The sequence below is a fragment of the Semicossyphus pulcher genome, unplaced genomic scaffold (genome assembly GCF_022749685.1).
Source record: "Semicossyphus pulcher isolate SPU_LCO1_2020_fin unplaced genomic scaffold, fSemPul1.0.p SCAF_15, whole genome shotgun sequence".
Classification (NCBI taxonomy): Eukaryota; Metazoa; Chordata; class Actinopteri; order Labriformes; family Labridae; genus Semicossyphus; species Semicossyphus pulcher.
The window spans coordinates 12,499,323-12,521,930 of record NW_027211659.1 but is presented as its reverse complement, the minus strand read 5'-3'; the positions used below and the strand labels follow the sequence as shown (position 1 = coordinate 12,521,930).

Sequence of the window (22,608 nt, the reverse complement as noted above, 5' to 3'; positions counted from 1 at the left end):
GGAAATATTTCTGAAAAACTTCTCGTTGTCATATAAAAGATTGATTGATTTACTGGTTTAAAAACAACAAATAAATAATAAATTTAGAGCCAAGCAACCAACTGATCGATGCCAAATGACGCTGTTGCTTTAAGCCTTTGCTCATGAGCAGACTTCTTTCCTTAAGTGGGGGCGCCATCTAGTGGCGACTTCTTGTAATTGCAAACAAGCCAACCAAATAGCAGGAAAGGATCCAGACTTGTTGCTCCAACCTAAAACATATGACTATTGAAGTAATGACAGATCCAAACCATGTCACGTGAGCAGTTTAAGGACCACCAAGGTGATTACAGCGCTCTAGCTATTTTCTATTTGGTCACAGGAGGCCATGTACAGACAGCTCTGACATGATGATGCACAGGACAGCTCCCATATGGTTCCCAAAAGTTAAATATTACATAAAAAAAAGTAGCGGTTATTTTACAGCTTGGCCTGCCTCGTCTCCAAATAAAGTCTGCAGCGAAACTAGTTCCATCAGTGCACAACTCAGGCTTTATCATTGAGCTAAAAGAAATCAACATAAATGGAGTAAATTGTACTAAAAACTACATCTTACTATTTAATCAAAAACTGGAGAACAAAACACAAAATAGCCTTTCTTATTTTCACCTGTATAGTTCACACGACAAACAAGGTCTGAGGCCTCATTTGTCCTGTATCCTGTAATAACATCGTCCTATTGTATAATATTATATAACAGTTAGTTCCCACCAAGTAATCTGATTGGACAAGAGGCATTCGATGAGTGCTGACATAGAGTACAACACCAATGGGACTTTTCACTCTGTATCACTCCAGCACAGCTACATGTTCTGAATACTGTTAATTAATATGACAGCAGACCGCGTGTGTCTACATTAGTCAAGCTCTGAATCACACGGTAGAATCTTATTTCACTGGTTATCATCAACAAGTGAAATAAGAATTAAATAAAGATAAGTGAGCATGATAAAAAACAATGGTAACCTGTAGACACAGAGTGCTGGAGAATGTTTGGGTTGCTTGGCAACAAAAGTCCAGTTTCAGTTAAGTTGTTGGACTAGTTGTATAGGTGGAGCAAATAATAATCCGTTGTTGATAATTCCTGTTTGTAACTATTTGCCGCTTGTATAGGCCTAACTGTTGTATAAAAGCAATATCACACTGAAGGTCGTGATGTTATTCTGAATATCAGCACGGCTGTGATTATCTGCGGCTCTCGGCCTGCGGGCTCGTGCCTACACGACCGAATCACAGCCGTGATGATTTTCGGCCTGATGTGATATTGTCGCGTAGCCTTGACTGCTTTAGCTGACTGTATTACTCACATGTGAAATATACACACAGCTATCACTTAGCCACTTTTATTCAGTATAGCCTTCTTATAATGTATGACTTTATTCTGTATTTATCTACTTCTTATTTACTTGTGGTGCCGTAAAGGCTGTAAAAGTTTAATGTGGCAAATAAAAAAGGCATTACAATGATAGCCAAGTGTCTGTGAACAGAGCGAACTTTTAAGCTTATAAGTAGAATTTAAATAATTAGAAACAAGTGAACAGATATCTATTCGCTTTGTGCCATCTTGAAGCGATTCTTTGTTTTATCTCGAGGTGTGTTCACGAGTAACTCCAAACTATCATCCTCCTCCTCTTACGTGTTGTAATAAAACGAAGGTATTCGTTTGTGTATTGCTAAATACTGCTAACAAACCCGTGTGCACGATATTATTCAATCACATGTTGGTGCTTTTTAAACATTGCTCCGGTGATAATGTCTCAGACTGTTCTTCCAAATTAAAAGTGGGTTCACGCTCCAGTTTCTTCTGATTTTTAGTCACCAAACTCACTCAGCTTATTTTGGAAAGTCCTCATTTAACTTAATTAAATTGAACAGACTTACCTTCACATTGTCCTGGCTTCTTCACCACTTTATTTTTAATACTTCCGTTTCTATTCTATCACTTGCGATTCACTTTTGTGTACAGAAAATGTCCGTTTTGACTCTTCAGAAAACTGAACTCATAATAGAGCCGATAAATGGGAGATTCCCAGTTTTAGCCGACACATAAAATAAACTCTTGTACCCTCTGGGCCTGTAGGTTCCGTCAAAAACTTGTGGACACTTTAGAGAAATTGAGTTTAAATGTTTCCTGTAGGCTGCAAATGGACACAATAAGGAAAACAAATAACTTAATGTTAAAACAGAGAACCTGTTTATGCCAGAAAGTGTGAATGAAATGTTCGCCTACACTCTGTTAACTTAAAAGGAATAAAAATACATGTCTTCCCAAGTCTCCAAGCAGTGTTCAGATTTCAGCACTTGGAAGATTCAGGGCAACGTTTGTGAGCCAGAGAACTTGAACGAGGGAAGCAGCAAGTTTATTACCAAGGACAATAGACGGCGGAGAGCTTCCTTCAAAGGAAACCTCGCAGACTGCAGATTCTCACTTTGGCTCCTCGCACACTAAACATGAAGGACGAAGAGCTGTAAAAGACACTAAAAGTCTACACTAAAACTTCTCTGATTTTGTAATGCTCGGAGCTGCAGCCACACTGACACAAACTTTAGCCTGTTTACGCGACAGACTTAAAGGCGACATGATAGAAACTTTTGATATTCATAAAGACAAAGAGGAGACTTAATGTATTTCCACTGCAATGCTTTTTATTTAATGGATATTTGGCTCATAGGAGCTCTGCGCCGTTTATTATTAAACACCACGTTTAGAGGAAAAAATACGCAAAACGGTGAAATACGCACACGCACATTACGCACCTCACGCACCTCCAGCCAGGAGGCATGAGCTGAAACTGTTTTAATTTTCTGTCTTCAATTGTAAAATTAACAGGTTTTATAGTGAGGAGAAATTAGTTCCGTTTACCTTTTGTACGTAGGCCTAATTTAATTTCTTTTTTGGCTATAATTGCGCACGTGTCTTTCAGACATGCTTTCATACATCTGTCGTTTGGCCTGAATAGAGAGAAGATCCAGAGTTAAAACTGTATAATTTACTTTCGTTTGCTTTAAAAAAATAAAAATAAAAAGCAGCCAGTTGTGTTAATAATGTTGCCATTGTTTTAATTGTGTATAATTATTAAGCTTCACATTTATTAAGCTCAAATATTTCACATTAAAACACTTCTTTTGTTTCTGTGCTGCACGAATGAAATGCAGCCAGTTTCTAGAAGTTTCCCACGTTGATTGCAACATCCTCAGCCGGGTATAACCTCCAGTGTGTCCTTCAGCTCATATCAGCGCTTCCTCTGATTAGCTACATGACTGACGGCTCCATTTGGTGTTACTGTGGAAAGCACGGACAGGCCGGATTGGCGGAGCAGGTTGTTACACCTCTGTATATACTTGTCTTCCTTTTTTCATCTCTAAGATGAGTTCCACTATCACTCCTGTTTTACCGGCTTATGTTTGTTTTCTAACTTGTCTTCTGCAAGCACGAGGCCTGCGTGCGTAAATGTCACTTTTATGCCCATGAGGTTTTTATTATGTTAACTATTTAAAAAATATATATTTCTAACATAAGCAGGAAAACATACAGCTCCAAAGTTGATGGAAACTGCTGCTGATGTTTAATTTCAGAATGAAGAAGCTGATATAATGAGAAGAGCACAGACAGCATGGCAGGATGAAGGCCGTATATGGACATGTACTGCCCCCTAGTGGATTACAGCCGCAACTACTCGATGAGATTACCCAATAAAGTGATTATGAAAGACTTGCTCTGAAATTTAAATGAAATGTCTTTCATAAGTAAACTTTTTAGGCTAAAGAGTTTTGGTTAAAATAAAACAAACAAAGAACAACGAAGAACACATTTGTCATAAAGAGTCCCATCAGTGCAACATACTTTTTTTGATGGTCCCTGAAGTGATCATCGAGGATACAGAGAAATCTGATTTTAAAAAATCCACCCTAAACACATCCTCCTTATCAGAGGCTTCTAAAACACCAAATTGCTCCAAGTCCTCAGTGTCTGTAATTTTGAAGTATTCCCCACCCCCATCTCACACACACACACACACACACACACACACACACACACACACACACACACACACACACACACACACACACACACACACACATCTTATCTCATCCAGTCTTTGACTAATATTTCAGGGGCACATTGTATAAAAAAACCCAAAACAACTCCAAACAGACCACAAACGAACCTGATTTACGCGTAATAATGACCTAAATAAAACGTTCCTTCTGGTTATAATGAAAGGCTACCTTATATATCATGGTAATAGAATTATAAAACACACATTACAATTTATAAAAAGCGCACACACATATACTGTGTACCACACACACATTATTATGTTCCTGTCGCGGAAGGGGACACTGACGATATTTGGCAGGAGACTAAACATGCACTTGGACTTGGATGCTACATTCTTTGGTCTTCTTTAAAATTTGAGGTATTTGTACTAAACCTGAGTATTTCCATTTTACGCAACCATATAGCTCACTTCACGACATTTCCGCTACAGTTATACTTTAATATTGAGGTCACATTTAAAAAACAAAAACCTTTCCTTTCTAGTGAAAACATTTCGCCAAATTTGCTGATTTATTTTTGGCATATTGGACGGTGTTCCTTTACGCTGTGATAAAAGCATAGTACTTCTTAAGATGTATTTTTTTTAAAAAGTGAAAATTGGATTAACTGGCAAATATCCTGTAAGAAAGCTGACCCATACACCCATATGATCTTAAAGAATATGATGCCAAACAATCAACCTTAAAACATGTAGCGCAGCCGTTAGTTTCCCCAAAGCAAAGTGTAATAGTAAAACATCCGCAGGGACTATTTTTCCGCAGGAGCCAACAGAAGTCACTTTTGCTGATGATACTTGAGTTTGGTTTTTAACGCAGGACTTGTACTCGCAGATTTTCCTCACAATATTGCCACGCTACGCTTACTTATATAAAGTAACACAGCGCTGCATTCAGGGTGGATAGTACAGTGAGGGTGCCATCCAGGAGCGTAACGGTTCTAATGCTCCTTTCCTTCTTTTCTTCATGCAGGAAAACATTGAAGTTCCCGTGTTTAGACACGATCAACCCAAACTGCACGAGAGGTCAAGTTTATTGCAGGTATGGCCTTAAAAATGGAGGGAATTAGGACTTTATAGAAACCTGCAGGATGTAAACAAAGGGCGTAAAACGATGCTTTCGAGCTAGCGTAAGGCCGACAATGAGTTTAGGCGAGTTATGAAGTTGATTTTAAGAAAACAGAAAACAATGAGGGGAAATATGTTTCTCTAAATATTAAAATAAAACATTTCATAATGTTTCTGTTAAGTCACATTCAGCGTCGAAGCTAAGAGACCACATAATAGAAGGGCCACAGGAAAAACATCTCCATTGTACTGTAGCAAATATCAGGAGATAATCTCTCTCTCTCCCCCTCTCTATCTCTATCAATCTATGATCATTGTTAATAGGCGTAATTCATGAAGTCTTTGAATGCAGCGCAACCGCCTCTGGTCTTCTGTGCTGCATTTAAGGCCCAATTCTTACCCTTGAACTGTATGGGTCAGTCCATGTGTCACCTTGTTGTTCTTCTTCATGTGAGCGCAATGATAGCATGCCAAAAAGATATTAGCACTTTCAAAATAAAAGCCCCTAATAATGGAGCTGACATATTTTTCAAATGTCCCTCACTAAACAGATGTTCGGACTTTACCTTCGCCCCCCCCCCCCTCACCCACCCATCCAGTATCAAAATATTTCCTCTTGGAGTATTTTGCTTTGCAGTATTGGCAGTAAGGGTGGGGCGGAACAACATATTTTGCATATCACGTGACGCCGTATTAACAAATCAACAATTACCTTCCCTTTATTCTTCAGGAGTTGCTAAAAGGCTTTGCAGGACGCGTTTTCGGAAAGCTCCATGGAAATGTGCGAGCGGAATCCTTTAAATCCGGGCTATGTTGGTTCTCTGCTGAATTTCGCTCCTCCTGAGTCGCTCTATTTCTCCAACCTGCGGGGTAATGGAGCCCACTTACCCGGCCTGCATCAGATCCCTTACAATAGGAGAGAGGTGTGCACGCTCCCGTGGACTTCCCCAAGTTCGTGCGCGCCCGGACCGGCAGCACCGCCACCGACACCACCACAGAGCCGCGCCTTTGGAGGCTACTGTCCGCCTTTTTTGTCCAACTCGCTGTCTATAAATTCAAGCTCCAGCAGCGGCCATGTCAAGGCGCATTTGGAGGAGGCGGTTCGATGCTTTCAGGGCGCAAGCTGCAAGACGGAGGAGTCCTGCAGACAGGGTGAAGTTTACGCCAGAGAGCACGGGGCCGCCTCTGACCGTGGATACTCAGACCTGGACAGCCGGACTCAGCTCGATCCGGACTCTGCAGGGTCACTAAACGGGACCAAACAGGAGCAGACTCACGCGCAGCCATCATCCAGTCACACGTGCTCCAGGACCACTTTTGCAGAAGGTGAAGTAGCCTGTTTCATAGAACTATTCTCCACCATTCCCCCTTGTATTAAAGCCATAAAATAACACATAGGAACTATAGATGTAGGTGTTATAGAAGTACATCTTTTCTGTTTGTCAAACCATTATAAAAGATGATATTGTGATTTTGGGTTATTTGGGGATTTTATAGTTTAAGTGAGTGTCTATGGCTTTTTATATAGGCAGTTTATATCTCCTGTGGCTTGACTGGTGTGTTTATACTCCCATAATATCCTTACAGAGGCCACTGTGTCAGGGGTTCATGGTAATATTAGCCATACTTTTCTATACGTACATATAACCCTAATTTATATTCATTAAAATGTTATTAAACCATTTTTATTTTTAAGATATGAGCAACAGCGCAACCAGGGAGCTGTTTATCCCCTCAGTTTCTATCAGTGCTGCTGCAGTTGGTGTTAATTATAAAGTATAAACCTTGTTTGTCCCTCCAGGTGCCCCGTGGTGCTCGTCCCAAGTGAAAACCAGAAAGAAGAGGAAGCCCTACACGAAGCCGCAGCTGGCTGAACTTGAGAATGAATTTCTGATGAATGAATTCATCAACAGACAGAAGCGCAAAGAGCTGTCGGACAGGCTGGACCTGAGCGACCAACAGGTGAAGATCTGGTTTCAGAACCGCAGGATGAAGAAGAAGCGGCTGATGATGCGCGAGCACGTTTTCTCTGCGTACTGATGACCTTTTGGACTTGATCGTGACCAGAAGCGCACAGAAATATGCTGTTTACTATGAACGATGCAGCCTCACACACCCCTCCGCTTTATGGGATGGATTTGTATTTATAGATGTGTATAAAATGTTTTTATTCCTGTCACATAATGGGCTGCAAGTTTATCCTTAGTTCAATTATATTAAAGCTCATAAAAATCTATAGAAGATGATGATATTATAAAAGAGTGTACAAACATTTTTTGAGGTTTTCCAAACGCGCACTGAGGCAGCAGGCCCTGCTCCTGGCTGGCCTACAGCTGCGTAAAATAATAACCTTTAAGCGTAACTGTTCCCCATCCAAACTGTCGCCCTATTTAAACAGAAGTATGGTTCTATATGTTGTTGTGTATTTGTATGATGGCCTGCGCATGCAGAGTAGGCCTGATGTGGAAGCGATCAGTCAAGTTCATGTTTACGGACGAATGAAACATGGACTGAAGTCAGTATTGAAACATATATAATGATTGCATGTTTATTTCTAAGTGCTGTTATTCTATTAAATTCAGATTTTGCCCCGGATTTATTGTGAATCTGATTAAAGTGACGTTTCGCTCCCAAACGGACGCGTCCAAATTCTAAGTCGGTGTTTGGAGGAAAGCGCCGCATTCGGTGCTGTAGAGATATTTCCTTTAATGCCTGTTGAGTAGATTTGTGAATTTGTAACATTTTGTGTGTAATTTAAGATTAAATTAGAAACATTAAATAATAATATTGAATTTTCCTGTCACACAAACCTGATCACGGATAAGATGCTTCGGAGTCGCCCCTGCTTTATAAGATCAAGTCGATACAAATACGTTATTAATGAGAGTATTTAACGTGTAACTGAACTTATTCTAAAGGGGGCATGTTACCTTGGACATATGATTACGCATCAGACCAGCAGCCATGTTTTTACGCACGGACATGATATTTTGTAAAATGGACGCAACCTGCAGATGAAAACATTTGTAAATAAAGATCATGTTGTAACTACGAGTATGCAACTTATTGTGAATCATTTCATATATTTAGGCAGGATATTCAATTGCTGTTCTACCAAATTCAACCCTTAATGTTTACTCTTGTTATCCCCACGTCAGTTGCTAATCCGTTTATTTATCTGGTTTGATGATGTAAACTTTCTTGTTAAAGTTAGTTGACACGTGTTTAGACACATTTTTACCAGTGATTTTAAACAGAAGTGAAGAGGAGGCATCAGTGTTTTTGTTGGCTGCAGCGGCGGAAAGAGAAGCGCGTGCGAGTGTTGATATAATTTCACTTCAGCTGAACGGAATTCTCCTCACTTTACGGACTGATCGTGATTATATGGAAGTAACACTTTGACATATTTCATGGAAAAACAAATCATTTGTTTTTAAATGAAATGTCAGCCTCAGTGTCTGCTTCAATAAGAGAGGACTGCAAATATCTTTACAGACAGCTTTTATTTCGCAGGAGTCACTTTAACTTTTAGTTGGACTTCAATATAGTGTTTATGAAGAATCATTCCAAAGTTTTCTTATCTTTCTTTCTCTTTTCTGTGCTCTTGTTTTCATTATTCCTCCTCTGCGCAGACGCGTAATTCCTGCTCCCAGTGAATGTAAAACCCAGCAGCAGCTCACACCAACAGGCCAAAACCTCCACATGTCAGCATGAGGTTGCTGCGGCTGTGAACAAATGGAACTGAAGCCAGATATTCATCCTTTAATTTCTCTGTGGCGTTAGATAGACTTTATACGCCAAAAACGGCCTTCTCTGTGCGTATTATGAGCTATTTTGTTTGTGTGTGTGTGTGTGTGTGTGTGCGCGCGCGCGTTATGGGCCTATCTAATAGGGTTATTGTTTACATATTGTCAAACAGTTAGTTCTTATTTTGACTTTGTGGTGGAGGACTGTCAAAGTTTAAGGTCACTCAGTGGAAGAGGCTCAAGCTGTAACCAACAACGCATTACGCACGAGAGCGAATTTTATTAATGCACCCTGCGATTACATCATCATCACGTCATCAGCACTGCAACCAAATTTCTCTGCAGGACACAACACTGCAGTCATCTTAAAGGTTCATGAAAGTCAGAGGAACATTTCAAACCTGTAATTTGTTATGGAACGCGAAGACATGCTTCTTCGATTAGTGGCTGTAAAACCTTTTTAGTTTTTTCCACGTTTGGGGGCTTTTATTTTGTAGATCTGTCCAAGCTGAACGTGTCAATGTATGGCGCATTCTTGCTCTATGTTCAATTTATTATTTCACACATCTGCATCCATACACTCATCTGCTGCAGGCCCGTTGTGTCCAAAGTGTCTGGTTTTTTCCCTCCGCTTTAAGTCGTTCCCACACAACATGTTTCACCTACTATTAGCTTTTATTGCTCCGACTATTTCAACCGGCTACTCTGAGTTTTCTATGCGTCCAACACGCAACGTTTCCTTCACTTTTTGTTGCTTTATTGCTTTACAGCCAAACGCGGCCAGACAGCGTCATATAGCTGCGGCTGCTTAAGATAGCAGGGGCGCCATCACAAAGTTAAGGTCAAGTTAGTAGCCTGTGCAATGCTACTTCCTGCAATATATATACGCTCCTGCTATGTGAAGATGTAGAAATGAACGTCCCTTAAATGTATTTCTATCACCAATGTGCACAATTTTGAAGCAATATATTTGCAGAAGTGGTTGAAGTTATTATGCATAACAAAACGTTGCCTGCAGTGTGTTTTGAAATGTGAAATCAAACTAATTTGTTTTCGTTTTACGCACATTTTAATGTCAGTTAATGCTCAAAACACGAAACAGTGCGCAATATTTTACAGCAAATGTGCAAAGGGGATCTAATTATAACAAACAATAATACAAATAATTACAATAAGAGTAATATTAACACAAATAATGAAGAAAATAACAATAACGCGAATCATGACAACCCGAAACTTTCTAAAAGCTTCTTAAACAGTGAACTGGATGTAATGGACATTAGAACGAAAGAAAAAGGGGACAGCAAGCAACAGGCCGCCTAAACTGTCTGTTTAAAAACTTAAGTTATATACATTTAATGCTAATAATTCCATTATTCTTTAAATGTCCCTGCATTACTGTTGCCTGTCTACAACATATTTTAGAAGATAGTTTTACGCACTCTTTGCTGTGCGTCATACGTTTCCATGCGTTACCAGATGTCCAATCTTTTCACCAGATTTTTTTTTAAAAATATATCCAAACTTTGCTTCGCTTGTTCTTCAGCGCCTGCAGGGAGTGTGTCAAACTGAAGTGTGGTTTGGGCTGAAGACAGAGAGGCACAGAGCTGATTTTACCCCCCCAATAATTGTAAACGCCAACAGCCTTGGAGCTGCTTTCACATTGCGTGTGACCTTCAGGCTCTGCGCTGTAAAGAATCTACTTGTCCTTTTAAAAACAGTAGTGGCCTTCAAAATAAAGCTGAATTTCTTTAGGATGTGTACAGCCTTCATTATAATGTTGCGTTCAGTTTCCAGTGCCAGCCAGACCTCCAAAAACCATGAGTTTCTGGATTATTTTTGTACATTTTGCTTACATTCTGTACTATTTTACGCGTAATAGACAAAAAATATACTCACAAAAGCAAACAATAATACAGATGGAGGCTTGCAGACATGTTAGTATCCTTTCACCAGTGTTAAACTCCGTTTCCAGCCGAAAACAACAGGGCCTTAACGCTGCAGTCATGGCTGCCCGCGCGCAATAGACTGATTTGGGTGCAGAGGCTGGATGGTGAATGCTTGGTGAACATAACAGACACCACAGACGGTCAAAGTCAGTTGTTTTGGACTTGGCAATGCTGAATGTGCTTCTAGTGATTCACGCCTGCCTTCTGTTTTCGTGGCATCTAAAATCAACTTTCCTGCCTTTGCAGCAGCACACCGTGGAGTGTTTTATTTGGCTGTTTTTACGCGCGTTCAGCTGCATTTATTATTAAGGTGTAACAAATGAAAAAACCATGCGTGGATCATTTTTTTATGTGTCAGTGTGAGTTTAAATTTGAGGCACACACGAGCTAGTTTGCATTTTTTGCAATAGAATTTCTGGAGGAATGTTTATGGCACAGTAGTATTTTTGCCTTTTGTTCTTTCCTTTGTGGCGCCTGAGCTTCTTTTGCACCCTGCTGCAGGCCAAGAGGTTTGTATCTAATAATGAGTCCAAATATCTGACTGTGTTTGTGTGTATTTAAACGTCCTCCATCCATCGCTGCGCGCGGTGATTGTACGCAGTGAACCCTAACATTAATTTCCATCAAAAGTGACTTAATGAGCCGCCTGTGAATCTCATAATTCTGCAGGTTTCTGCTCTGACTGTGCAGAGAATGTGCAGGCATGCACCGCGGCCTTGGTGCCGTTTTCTTTAAGATTAGCTTTCAGCGTGGAGGTCAACTTCAATGCTTCCAATCTAACTGTTGCTAAAATTACGCACGGTGCCTGCACCAAAGCGCGCAAATGTATTGACTAATGTGTCATTACGTGCCATTACGCGATGAGGATCATGTTGCTGTAAAGCTTTCAATTAAATATTTCAGCCCTGCTTCACAAATGTCTCTTTTTTTTCCGTGAGCTATAGGGCAAGGAAGGCTGGAGAGGAGTTTCCTCTGCAGCCAGGGAGCCAATGAAGTCTCTCGCATGCGCTCACATGAGTTTCTCCGGACAGTTTTTAATGACTGATATTGATGTATGGTAATTTCTTGGCTGGATCACATGACACAATTACCTCAAGAATCGATCAAGATGTATTGCAGGTCTGCCTGCGTTTCCGATTTTTTCTCCCTGGCGGGGTCTTTGCACGCGCCTGTGGTGCTATAGATGGACAAAGTTTAACACAGCCGAGCTGCCAAATCCTTTTTCCTCTGTTGCAAAGAGGAAAAAGGGGGAGAAGAGATATGACGGAGTACGAGGATCGCAGCTGTGCGTCAAATATGTATCTACCGAGCTGTACCTATTACGTTTCGACGCCCGATTTTACATCAGTCTCCTCCTTTTTACCGCAGACCACTTCGTGTCAGATTAATTTCCCTTATTCTTCAAACTTAACGCAAGTCCAACCTGTCCGAGAGGTCGCGTTCAGGGATTATGGACTGGACCATCCCAGCAAATGGCACTACAGGGGCAATTACGCGTCTTACTACTCAGCGGACGAGATAATGCACCGAGATTTGATCCAGTCCTCCAGCGGCGGCGGCAGCAGCAGCAGGGCGGATGTGATTTTCAAAAACGAGTCCTTGTACGGCCACCACGGAGGCGCGAGCTCGCCGTGCAGCTTCCTCAACGGGGTCGGCCGGAACGGGGTGCTTCCCCAGGGCTTCGACCAGTTTTTGGACAATCCTAACGCGGACAAGACCAGCGCGGAGATTCCCAAACAAAAGACAGACTCTGCTGCGAATAACAATCAGGCTGAGACCAAACTGGAGCGGGACAAAGCTGACCCGGGCGCGAGCGTCGACGAGGACTGCTCATCCTCCAACTGCGGCGACAAACCCAGCCAACAGAGTAAGTTTTCCCCTCTTTGTCTCGGATATAAGATGTACAATACAGACAATAGAGTGTCTCCTTTACGCTCTGTCCAGCAGCGTGGCCGTGCAGGGTTATGTGGCTCTTTATAAGCATGCAAACGCTTTTATATCCCTATAAGATCTGCGTTACGCTTGTAAAGGTATTTACAATGGGAAACTGTTAGACTTTAAAGATTGCCTCGTGTCTAATAACAAGACTTGTGTTGCTAGAATTGATTTGTATTGATGGGGATTTCAATAAAGTTAGAATTCGTTTTATTAAGTATATTTTATTGGCCAATAGGTGATATTACGCAGGTATGACGGCAATTTAAGAGGAAAAGCGCCATATATCGCGATAGTTTGTCTAAATATACAAACATTTGCATGGAAATCAGTGCAGTAGGTTTGTTTTTTATGCAAATTCCTCTCTTGTTGTCTCTTAGTGTTTGTGTGTGTAGGCCTGTGTGTGTGTGTGTGTGTGGGAGAGAGGGGGGCAGAGGAAGGGCCTTTGTGCACAATTAAATAACTGCATATATCTGTGAGCTCCTTTTTTTAAAGCATTCCAATCACAATTTTCTGACTTATATTCAATTTTCAGACCACAATTTTTTCCACTTTTCTGTCTCCCTGCGCAGGTTCATCCACCAAGTCCAGGAAGAAGCGCTGTCCTTACACCAAATTCCAGATCCGAGAACTTGAACGAGAGTTTTTCTTCAACGTTTACATTAACAAAGAGAAGCGGCTGCAGCTGTCCCGGATGTTAAACCTGTCCGATCGGCAGGTGAAGATTTGGTTTCAGAACAGAAGAATGAAAGAGAAAAAGCTCAACCGCGACCGTCTACAGTATTTCACTGGGAATCCTTTATTCTGATACCTGACACACACACACACACGCACACACGGTAGAAAACAGGAGCTATACACACACACACACACACACACACACACACACACACACACACACACACACACATCTTTTAAAAGACTGGTCCGTCTGTGCGTATTTGAACCCATCATGTTTGAACTCTTTATCCCCCCAAAATATCCTGCTTTTGCAAATAATTCCTGCATTTATTTATTTGTGTTTACTTATTTTGCTTTTTTTTTTCTCCAACAAATATTCCAGCAGAGCGCGAGCTGTGCCTTTAAATCCTTTATTATGAAAGAATATATATGTAGGCTTCTTCCTTGTATAATACCCATTTAAAAGACGCATGTAGGCAATGCACGCTGTGCTGTGAAATAAAGTAGACACGACAAATGTTGTATCATAGTCACGAAACTTGTCACATGAACTTAACCAAGTCCTGCACAAATGACGCGAGAAAAGGGGATTTTTTTTTCTTTCTAAAGATTTATGAAAGGAGAAATTTGGCGCTCGCAGGCCTCCGAGTTCCCCTTATTTCCTTTTGCTTTCAAACACTGGGCTGTTTACTAAACCTTGAACCGTCTAGACAGTACAATAAAGCCAGCTGTAAATGTCTAAATAGGGGGCTATTGGAACTTGGTGTCCCAACCCCCAGACCACAAGAGGACAGATTCTCCTTCCTGCCTCAAAGTAGCTCCTGGCTACAAATGTTTGGAGGATTTTAGAGAAATTCCCACTTTATATTTAGCTCCGTTTTGGCTTCTTGTAGCACTTGGAGTGCTCGCAGTGTTAGCTGGGAAACAATGGAGGATATTCTACCAACGGCCGCCTTATGAGATGATAGGTAATTTCTACTCTTAACTGCGTTTCTTATTGGGTTAAATGTTGCTTTTTTTTAGCATCTCAATCTGCTGCAAATATAATGTTTGTTACCAAAATAAAAGCACGTTCCATCTTTAATTAATGCAGGTGAAACGTGTCCATCTACGTGCCGCTGCACCATCTGAGCGCCTTCACCTCAGCAGTGTTTATCTCTGTGCTACTTTTGTCTCCATTAAAGAGGCAGAGTAAATAAATGCATTGATCCCCTCTAACAGTCGCTTTATTGACCAATCAAGTGATTATATTTCTGCTTTAGCTCCGTGAAGCAATAATTACACTCCTCGTTTCAGCGTCATTATGAAAGGGGGGGAAAGTTTTAGGGAGGGGCGTTCGTGTTTGCTTAATTTGAAATGTGTCACATCTCCAGTTATTTCCCCAAAAGGCACTTCGAAAAGTGAGGTTTCATTAAGCGTTTAATTGGGTTGTCATCATGTCCTGCAGAGAGAGGACATTACCAACTGTGTGCAGCGTTTCTCTTTGATACTCGCTGTATCCACATGAGGGCACACTTGCTGCTTTCACTGTCACTGGAAATGCAGAGTTCAGACTAATTTAACACTACCACCCCTGCCTGCATGGAAATAATTCTGTGGAGGGGTAATCTATCCAGCAGGGGATTTATTTTCTTTTATATTTAGTTTCTAAACGCACCCAGTATTAATAATTTAGAATGTATAATAATATTCAAAAGACATTCCGGATGTCCAAAATCACGTTTTTCAATGTAGCCTATAGACTATGTTGAAACCTTAAGCTTGTGGGACCGTGTTAGCTCCAGCTTCCCTGAAGAATATATGAACAAATAATTCAATTTTTTTTTAGTGTCAATTTAAATTGTTACCCATACTGCACCTCCCAGTCTGTGCTACATGCAGGCCCTGTAAGTCATGTTCAACTAAATTAATATAATTATCCTTCACGTCACCTTGAACCTTTAAATTCAGACCTTGATCTGTACCTGAAGGCCGCACAGTCTTCCAGGCCTCTGCAACGCGTGTCTCCAAACATCATGGCGCTGTGAGGGATTATTCACGTGAATGCGCGCGATATTTCATTTTGATTAAATTCAATTTAGCAGCTGTAAAAGTGTTAATATTTAAATAAAGTTTGGCTATTTGCTTAAAGATTTATAGGAGTGATATGTACGCCAATATTATTAGGAAGTGTGGTTGTAGTTTCAAGCTTTCGGTTTTGTTTAAAACTACAACGTCTGCGTCTCACATAAACGCATCCTTTTTATTTTTAATGAAACAGTCTCTACTCTTATGTCTTTATAATTATTATTATTTGTTTTTCCACACTGAAGGTACTTACGGTGCGTGTATGAACGCTTGATTGTACTTGAACAATATATCCACATAGTCAAGTTATTTTTCCGGTTGCGTCACAGAATCAGTAAGAAGTCCTTCATGTTAACTTTAGTGACATGATTATTAAAACTAAAAAACAAAAGTTTTTTGTTGAGAATTCTTCCCAAATTAATAAAAGAGTAATTTTCTTAATTTAAAATAACCGATCATGTGTAACAGGAAATATATTTTGGAACCTCTTCCGTGACCATATTTGGGTTAACGTGTCTGTATTCTGTTGATTGTGAATCCTGTGATGTTGAGATGATCTGAATACTATAAACGCTCATTTACAACCAAGTGTAAATATCTAAGACGTCTTCTCACCCTCTCATAGAAGCTGTTACATTATTTAAAGCTTGTCACATAAATACCAAAGATGTAATTATTTCCAGCTGCATTTACTGTGTGTTTTTTCTTAATACCATCATTGCAAGTATCGTGTCCTGACCTCTGATTTTGTCTCGCTTGATAGTGAAAGTTCCACATTTATTTCTGGTTTCACTCCCAGTTACAGGGACGGTGTTTATGTTGCGCACATTCGCCTTCCTTGCAGACAAAAACAATGGAGCCCCGAGCAAAAAATAATCCCCTGACAGAATGTGTACAGTAATAAAACAGGCTTTTATTTTGAACTTTGCATCAAACATACGAGTGTAAAAATGGAAATAAAGATGTTGTGCTTAATAATATGTGCAAATAATAAAGGACAATTTTTCTATCAGTCTTACTTGACCTTTATTTGAAAAGTACACCTTCCACTTTGATGTTGACCTTCATGCGTGCACAGCTTCCGGTATTTCATTCATTTACATGTGTGAGTAACGAACCTACATTTTACCCCAGTAGATTTATCATTTGAATACAGACATGTTACAGAAAATGTAAATAGCAGTCGCCTTGTTACGGCTGGTTACGTTACAGAAATTGAACGGGAAAAAATCCCACTGCAAAAAGAAAACAAACTTCATCAAAGGAAAAATCGAAGGAGGAAACAAAATATTTATAATCTGTTGTCTTTACGCTTTCACCTCCCTTTTTTAACTTCAAATGGAACTATCAAAATGCATACAAAAACATTTAATGTGGGCTTTAATGTTGTCAGGCTCGGCGTGGCTTGTTTATATGAATAAAAAAAACATTACATCCAGTACAAATTGTTACAATCCTTTTAAATTAATAGGGTAGTTGTCGCCTATGCGCCATGTAGGCAGCATTTTACGCACACACACATCCACACTCCCTCTTCAGAGTGTCTCTAAACACAAACAGACATGTAACCTTTGTAGAAATATACACTCTAAAGCCTTTAACAGAGCTTTGGTTGAATCCAAAAGAAGTTAAACATTCTCTAATGTCTTTCTAATCCTCCTTTAAACGTAATATTTCCGTTTTATATGAGCAGTCTGCTGCCTGCACGAGTCTGTAAACCAATTTCAAGTCCGTGTCGTAGGTGTCGCTGTTGACCACGTCTGCCTCCGCAGTGCGAGCGCGTGCAGGGCGAGGAGGCTGCGTCTCAAGGCCATTTTCAAATCTCATTGGTGGGCTTGTCATGTGGTCGGGAGGCATCCTGACTTCCACTGAAGATTGTTTTTCCTAGATATGTCAGCTTCCAAAGGACACCTCTCTCCTGTAAAGACCTTAACCCCCCAAAATGTCCTTCCCCGGTAGCTCTCCTGCGGCCAACACGTTCTTAGTGGACTCTTTAATTGGCGCGTGCAGGACGGACAGTTTTTACTCCGGCAGCAGCAACATGTACATGCCGTCCGGAGCAGACATGGGAACTTACGGAATGCAAACCTGTGGACTTCTGCCGTCCTTCGGCAAAAGAGGGGAGGTCAACCACCAAAACATGGGCATGAATGTGCACTCGTACATACCTCAGATAGATAACTGGACCGATCCGAGCAGAGCGTGCAGAATAGAGGGTTCCAGTCAGATGTCAAACTGTACATTTTCACAGAGCATTAAGGAGGAGAGTAACTGCTGCATGTACTCGGATAAAAGAGTGCAAAAAGTCAGCTCTACAGAAGCTTATTCTAGTGTTCTCCCCGAGGCTGAGGGTCCAGAGATCCCGGTCCCGGGATATTTCAGACTGAGCCAAACTTACGCGAACGGGAAGCACCAGGAAAACTACCAGCATGAGCCGCCGAGTCCAAACCCAACACTCATGCAGCTCAGCCGGGTCACCCCGAAACCACAGCCGCCTTCCTCCTCATCCTCCTCTTCCTCGGTGAATTCTAATTTTGAGGTGGAAAAGAAAAGTGAGGAAATCCCGCAGAACCCCGAGACCTCCAGGACGCCGGTCCCCGCAGAAAGCCCGGATCCTCCTAAGTCCAGCGCCGGTGAGAAGATCTGCTCCATGGACGCGTCTGTGTCCAGTCCTGAGCTTCTCCAGCAGGAAGGGAAAGGTGGGTTGGCTACACAATGAAAGCTTTTATCTTGTGGCGCTGCTGCAGTGAAGGCTCCAGCATCATAAAAGCAAGAATAAAACACAAACAACCCTAAAGTCGTAATGTTTAATGAGAGGCTTTCTCAGGTTGCAGGAATAGGCAGTACAGGATGGTTTTAACAGGCAGCATGCGCACTGTGTATGCCTCTATTTAAACTCAAATAATGTGCTTTTATTTTATAAACAGTTTGCTTTACATTTGGGGCTATAGCACGTTTTTCATAAGACTAGAATTTAACGTATAAGCTGCTGTTATGATGCCATAAATTGCGTAAAATGCGTAAATTAAAGCGTTACCATCTAGAAAATTGGTGCATTTGCAGCTTAGTGGTGCTGATCTTCTAGCCAGAAATCCTGCGAGATTACTGCATTACAATTAAATTTGTAATTGATCATTTCAACATTTTGATTTAAGGTTACATGTTAGTGTAGCTCGTGTGGGGTTGTATATATATTTTTGACAATGTTTCAGCTTTATGAAGGCGGATTTGTGATGCGCGCTTTGATCATTTGGGGGTTAATTTAATTTGTTTTATCAGTGGTGGCATGTACTGACTAATAACATCCCTTACATTTAATTTAATCTGGGAAAACAATCTAAGATTGTGTTATTTCCCAGAGGTCAAATCCAAAAAATCAGCAGGTGAGATTTCAGCGGAATAACTCTGATCGTGTCTCTTGTCCTGACTCTCCACAGACTGCAAAAGTGACCCCCCAACCAGCAACTGGCTAACAGCGAAGAGTGGCAGGAAGAAAAGGTGTCCCTACACAAAGCACCAGACCTTGGAGTTGGAGAAGGAGTTCCTCTTCAATATGTATCTGACCCGAGAGCGCCGCCTAGAGATCAGCCGGAGCGTCAACCTGACCGACAGGCAGGTCAAGATCTGGTTCCAGAACCGCAGGATGAAACTGAAGAAGATGAGCAGAGAAAACCGCATCCGTGAACTCACCTCAAATCTCACCTTCTCGTGAGCTCGCATGTGTCTGTGGTTAGCTGTGTTTCATGTTTTATTTCCCCCCTCATTCAGTTTGATGCTTTAGTGGCATTGGACGTTTATCTTCAATTTCAAGGAAACTGTGATTATATATATAAGCTAATTTGTTTTGTGTGGCGTCGTGTTTGTGTTTTATTTTACCACAGGGTTTCACTTTCTGGTCTTAAATTATTGGAGAAAGTAGAGCCTCTCCTCTGTCTGTATGAATATTCTGTTGTGTCGTCATGAAAGCACATTTATTGTCGTGTATTGTAACATTTGTTTTCCAGTGTTAAGCGCAAGCCATTTGCTCCCTCGTGAAATGTTTCGCTGGGCCTTTAAAGAGTGGCGGCAAACAATGTTAATCTGTGAGTTTACTGCATGTTTGTGGCATGTATCTTGCAATAAATTGTCAAATAATCTTGTTGTGTATGCCATCAAAGTTTATTATTGCCAGTGTTCAGTGGTTGCTTTATTCTTTTCCAAATCTGCGGGACTATTTTCTCTGACGCACGCAGATATCCTGCGTAAAACAATTATGAAGAAGGAGGGGGGGGGAAAGCAAGAAAATACACGTTGAAACTAGTCTATTGCGCTTTACTGCAAGACGAGAAATGCTCCTAAACATGTGTTTCTTATTTCACTAAATCTTTATAATTGTATCCCGGCTTCCTCTGACGAAGGGCCTACACGCTTAGAAATTAAAACATGGTTTGTTTGCACTTTTACGCATGAGATTTTCAGTAGTGAGGTTGTAACACTAAGCTTACATATTGGAGCTTTTAAAACGTATCCTATCATCTCCCTGAAGACATGTTAAAACACACACTTATATTTTTTAGAGTTAAACAAAAAAGGGGCTAAAATAGAAAAAAATGCAGCTTATTTCACCGTTTATCAATCGCCCTTTTCTGTGAGTACGAAGAGTGCAAGTGACGCAAAGAGGCGGAGGTCGTGTAATCAAATAAACATGGTGTAGCTTTTATTTGCAGGCCTGTTCGTGACTAAACCAATACAGTTCAGGGACTATCAGTAAGTTATGTTCAAGCTCACAGGCGCGGATCAGCTCTTCCTTCCTCCCCGAGCGACTCGGGCCTAAAACGCCACGTTGCGTTTTCTTCTCCTCGCACAAAATAATCTTTAATTTTTCTGATAATCTGCCATCAAAATCCCATCTCACTGTGAATGTGTGATACAGGCTGCAGCTCTGACATTAATCTGTTTTCCTGGAAATGTTTTTTCTGCGGATTCAAGGTCACCAAACTCTACCTCAAAATAAGCAACAAAGAAAAAAGTACATTTGTGCTGAAAAAGAAGAAAACATAGATTTAAATGCAACATTCCAAACAGCAGTACACGGGTGGACTTTCCTTCTCCCAGTCTTTTTCTTTATTGACGGCATGTATAATCACACGCACCTCATAAAACATTTATTGATACATAAAGACATTATTGCCCTCCTTTGAATGAACACAATAATTTCACAACTGCCGTTTCCGGCTTATAGCTTTTAAAAATTAAACCCAACCCAGAAAATATGTTTCCTCGCCGAATATTAACAATGGATCCGCCGCGTTTGAACGGAAATGGCTTCTGTTCTTTTACAACATGTTATTACATTTATTTTACGAGGACTCCGTAAGTCTATAAACCATTTTACTAGCATTGAGGGCATCGGGACGATATTAGAAGAGTTTTCTCAAACATTGGGATGCAGGGAATCCGTGCTTGTTGAAAAGTGTCCCTTTTTTTTTTTTTGTCCCTGCTTTTATTGTTGCAACGTCCTGCAGCCACGCGCGCACGAGAAACAGAAGAAAAGCCATTTGCGTTCATCTGAGCGCATGTTTTCTCCCTGCAGTCACATCTGATGGGGCTTTTTATTATTTGTGGAATGAAAAGCTAAATTAAACCTGACGAAAAAAAGAAGAGAGCAGGGGCAGGATTGATTTACTCGCTGTATTGGTAAATATGACCACGTGATCCATGTAACCAATCCCTGTAGATGCAGGCCAAGCAAAAATACTATGATTGTTCATAGAGGGACGCTTCCCGAAACAGTGCAAGCCTTATTATAAGAGTAGGAAGAGATGAAAAATGTCTTCCAGTGGCACTCTCAGTAACTGCTATGTGGACGCTGTAATGGGGCAGGAGCCGGAGGATGTGTACGGTGCTCGCTTTCTTCAGCCTCCACACATGGTGACCCCGAGGCCGTCAGGTGCCGGGGACAACGCAGACTTCTCCTCCTGCAATTTTGCACCAAAGTCCGCTGTTTTCTCCTCGTCTTGGTCCTCGGTTCACCCGCAGGGGATTTATCACCCGTACGTGCATCACCACCACCCCCACCACCAGCCCCATCTCCCCGCCTCGGACGGCAGATATGTCGGCGTCCGCTCCTGGATGGACCCCATCTCCAACCACGTTTCGTTTTCCGGATTTCACTCCAGCGGCCGCTCGTACGGGACAAAACCAGAAGCCCTGCAGCCGAAATCGACCGAGTGCGACACGCTGGAGGCAGAGAGTCGTCCGATCGTGGGAGAATTTACGCACGGAGTATCCGAGTGTCCGGAAAAGTCGAGCAAAGAGCTCAGTGGAAGTGAGCTTTCGAGCCACAGCGAGCCCAAAGAGGAGAAACAACAACAACTTGACCCAAGTAAGTGAAGGAAATCCTGATTTACAGCCCTTAGAACTGTATGAGCCGGGTGCGTAAAACTGGAGCTTTTACTAACCTATAAAAGTGTCTCGTACTATGCAGCGGCTCGGGAAAAACCCGCCCTGGAAAGGTTATTACCTTAAGTTTTTCATGACACAGGACAACCCAAATAGATGCATAATGCTCCATTTCGATCAGATGTAGCCTTTATTAGCTTTATTTTCTATCCATATAAACGGGAATAACGTTATCTTCATGGTGATTTTTACGCGTTTCTCAATTTTCTATCAAATTAAACTATTTCTCATTTCCCTGTTTCCCTTTAACCACACCATTACATGTCCCAGCACCCCCATTCCCCCCTTAATTTATTGAACTCCTTGATGTTTAAAATCAAAAACACACCCATCACATGTGTCTTTACTTCATATGTGTGTGTGTTTTTTCTTCTAGGCAATCCTGCAGCAAACTGGATCCACGCGCGCTCCACGAGAAAGAAGCGCTGCCCGTACACAAAATATCAGACTTTAGAGCTGGAGAAGGAGTTCCTCTACAACATGTATCTGACCAGAGACCGGCGCTACGAAGTGGCCCGCATTCTCAGTTTAACCGAGAGGCAAGTGAAGATCTGGTTCCAGAACAGGAGGATGAAGATGAAGAAGATGAACAGAGAGAGAGGCAGCAAGGAGCACATATGAGAT

The 22,608-nt window shown here is 41.3% G+C and overlaps 4 protein-coding genes across 4 annotated transcripts; all 4 read left to right on the top strand.

Moving 5' to 3' along the window:
* Positions 1-5,938: 5,938 nt before the first annotated feature.
* Positions 5,939-7,205, top strand: hoxd12a (homeobox D12a). The gene is made up of 2 exons (XM_069663627.1): positions 5,939-6,491; positions 6,967-7,205. Exons 1-2 carry the CDS (start codon positions 5,939-5,941, stop codon positions 7,203-7,205), a joined length of 792 nt encoding a protein of 263 aa, XP_069519728.1.
* Positions 7,206-11,910: 4,705 nt separating this feature from the next.
* On the top strand, positions 11,911-13,603 carry hoxd11a (homeobox D11a). Its single transcript, XM_069663482.1, has 2 exons — positions 11,911-12,727; positions 13,368-13,603. Exons 1-2 carry the CDS (start codon positions 11,911-11,913, stop codon positions 13,601-13,603), a joined length of 1,053 nt encoding a protein of 350 aa, XP_069519583.1.
* Positions 13,604-17,485: 3,882 nt separating this feature from the next.
* hoxd10a (homeobox D10a) lies at positions 17,486-19,255 on the top strand. Its single transcript, XM_069663575.1, has 2 exons — positions 17,486-18,242; positions 18,981-19,255. The coding sequence occupies exons 1-2, from the start codon at positions 17,486-17,488 to the stop codon at positions 19,253-19,255; spliced, it is 1,032 nt and encodes a 343-aa protein (XP_069519676.1).
* Positions 19,256-21,339: 2,084 nt separating this feature from the next.
* On the top strand, positions 21,340-22,605 carry hoxd9a (homeobox D9a). The gene is made up of 2 exons (XM_069663408.1): positions 21,340-21,907; positions 22,361-22,605. The coding sequence occupies exons 1-2, from the start codon at positions 21,352-21,354 to the stop codon at positions 22,603-22,605; spliced, it is 801 nt and encodes a 266-aa protein (XP_069519509.1). The 5' UTR covers positions 21,340-21,351.
* Positions 22,606-22,608: the final 3 nt, after the last annotated feature.

Bases quoted from the DNA above. Each gene is read 5' to 3' on its own strand.
- hoxd10a (XM_069663575.1), top strand. From the start codon at position 17,486: ATGTCCTTCCCCGGTAGCTCTCCTGCGGCCAACACGTTCTTAGTGGAC. The intron at 18,243-18,980 runs GTGGGTTGGCTA...GACTCTCCACAG, and splicing joins TCTCCAGCAGGAAGGGAAAG to ACTGCAAAAGTGACCCCCCA.
- hoxd12a (XM_069663627.1), top strand. From the start codon at position 5,939: ATGGAAATGTGCGAGCGGAATCCTTTAAATCCGGGCTATGTTGGTTCT. The intron at 6,492-6,966 runs GTGAAGTAGCCT...TTGTCCCTCCAG, and splicing joins CAGGACCACTTTTGCAGAAG to GTGCCCCGTGGTGCTCGTCC.
- hoxd11a (XM_069663482.1), top strand. From the start codon at position 11,911: ATGTATGGTAATTTCTTGGCTGGATCACATGACACAATTACCTCAAGA. The intron at 12,728-13,367 runs GTAAGTTTTCCC...CTCCCTGCGCAG, and splicing joins CGACAAACCCAGCCAACAGA to GTTCATCCACCAAGTCCAGG.
- hoxd9a (XM_069663408.1), top strand. From the start codon at position 21,352: ATGTCTTCCAGTGGCACTCTCAGTAACTGCTATGTGGACGCTGTAATG. The intron at 21,908-22,360 runs GTAAGTGAAGGA...TTTTTCTTCTAG, and splicing joins ACAACAACAACTTGACCCAA to GCAATCCTGCAGCAAACTGG.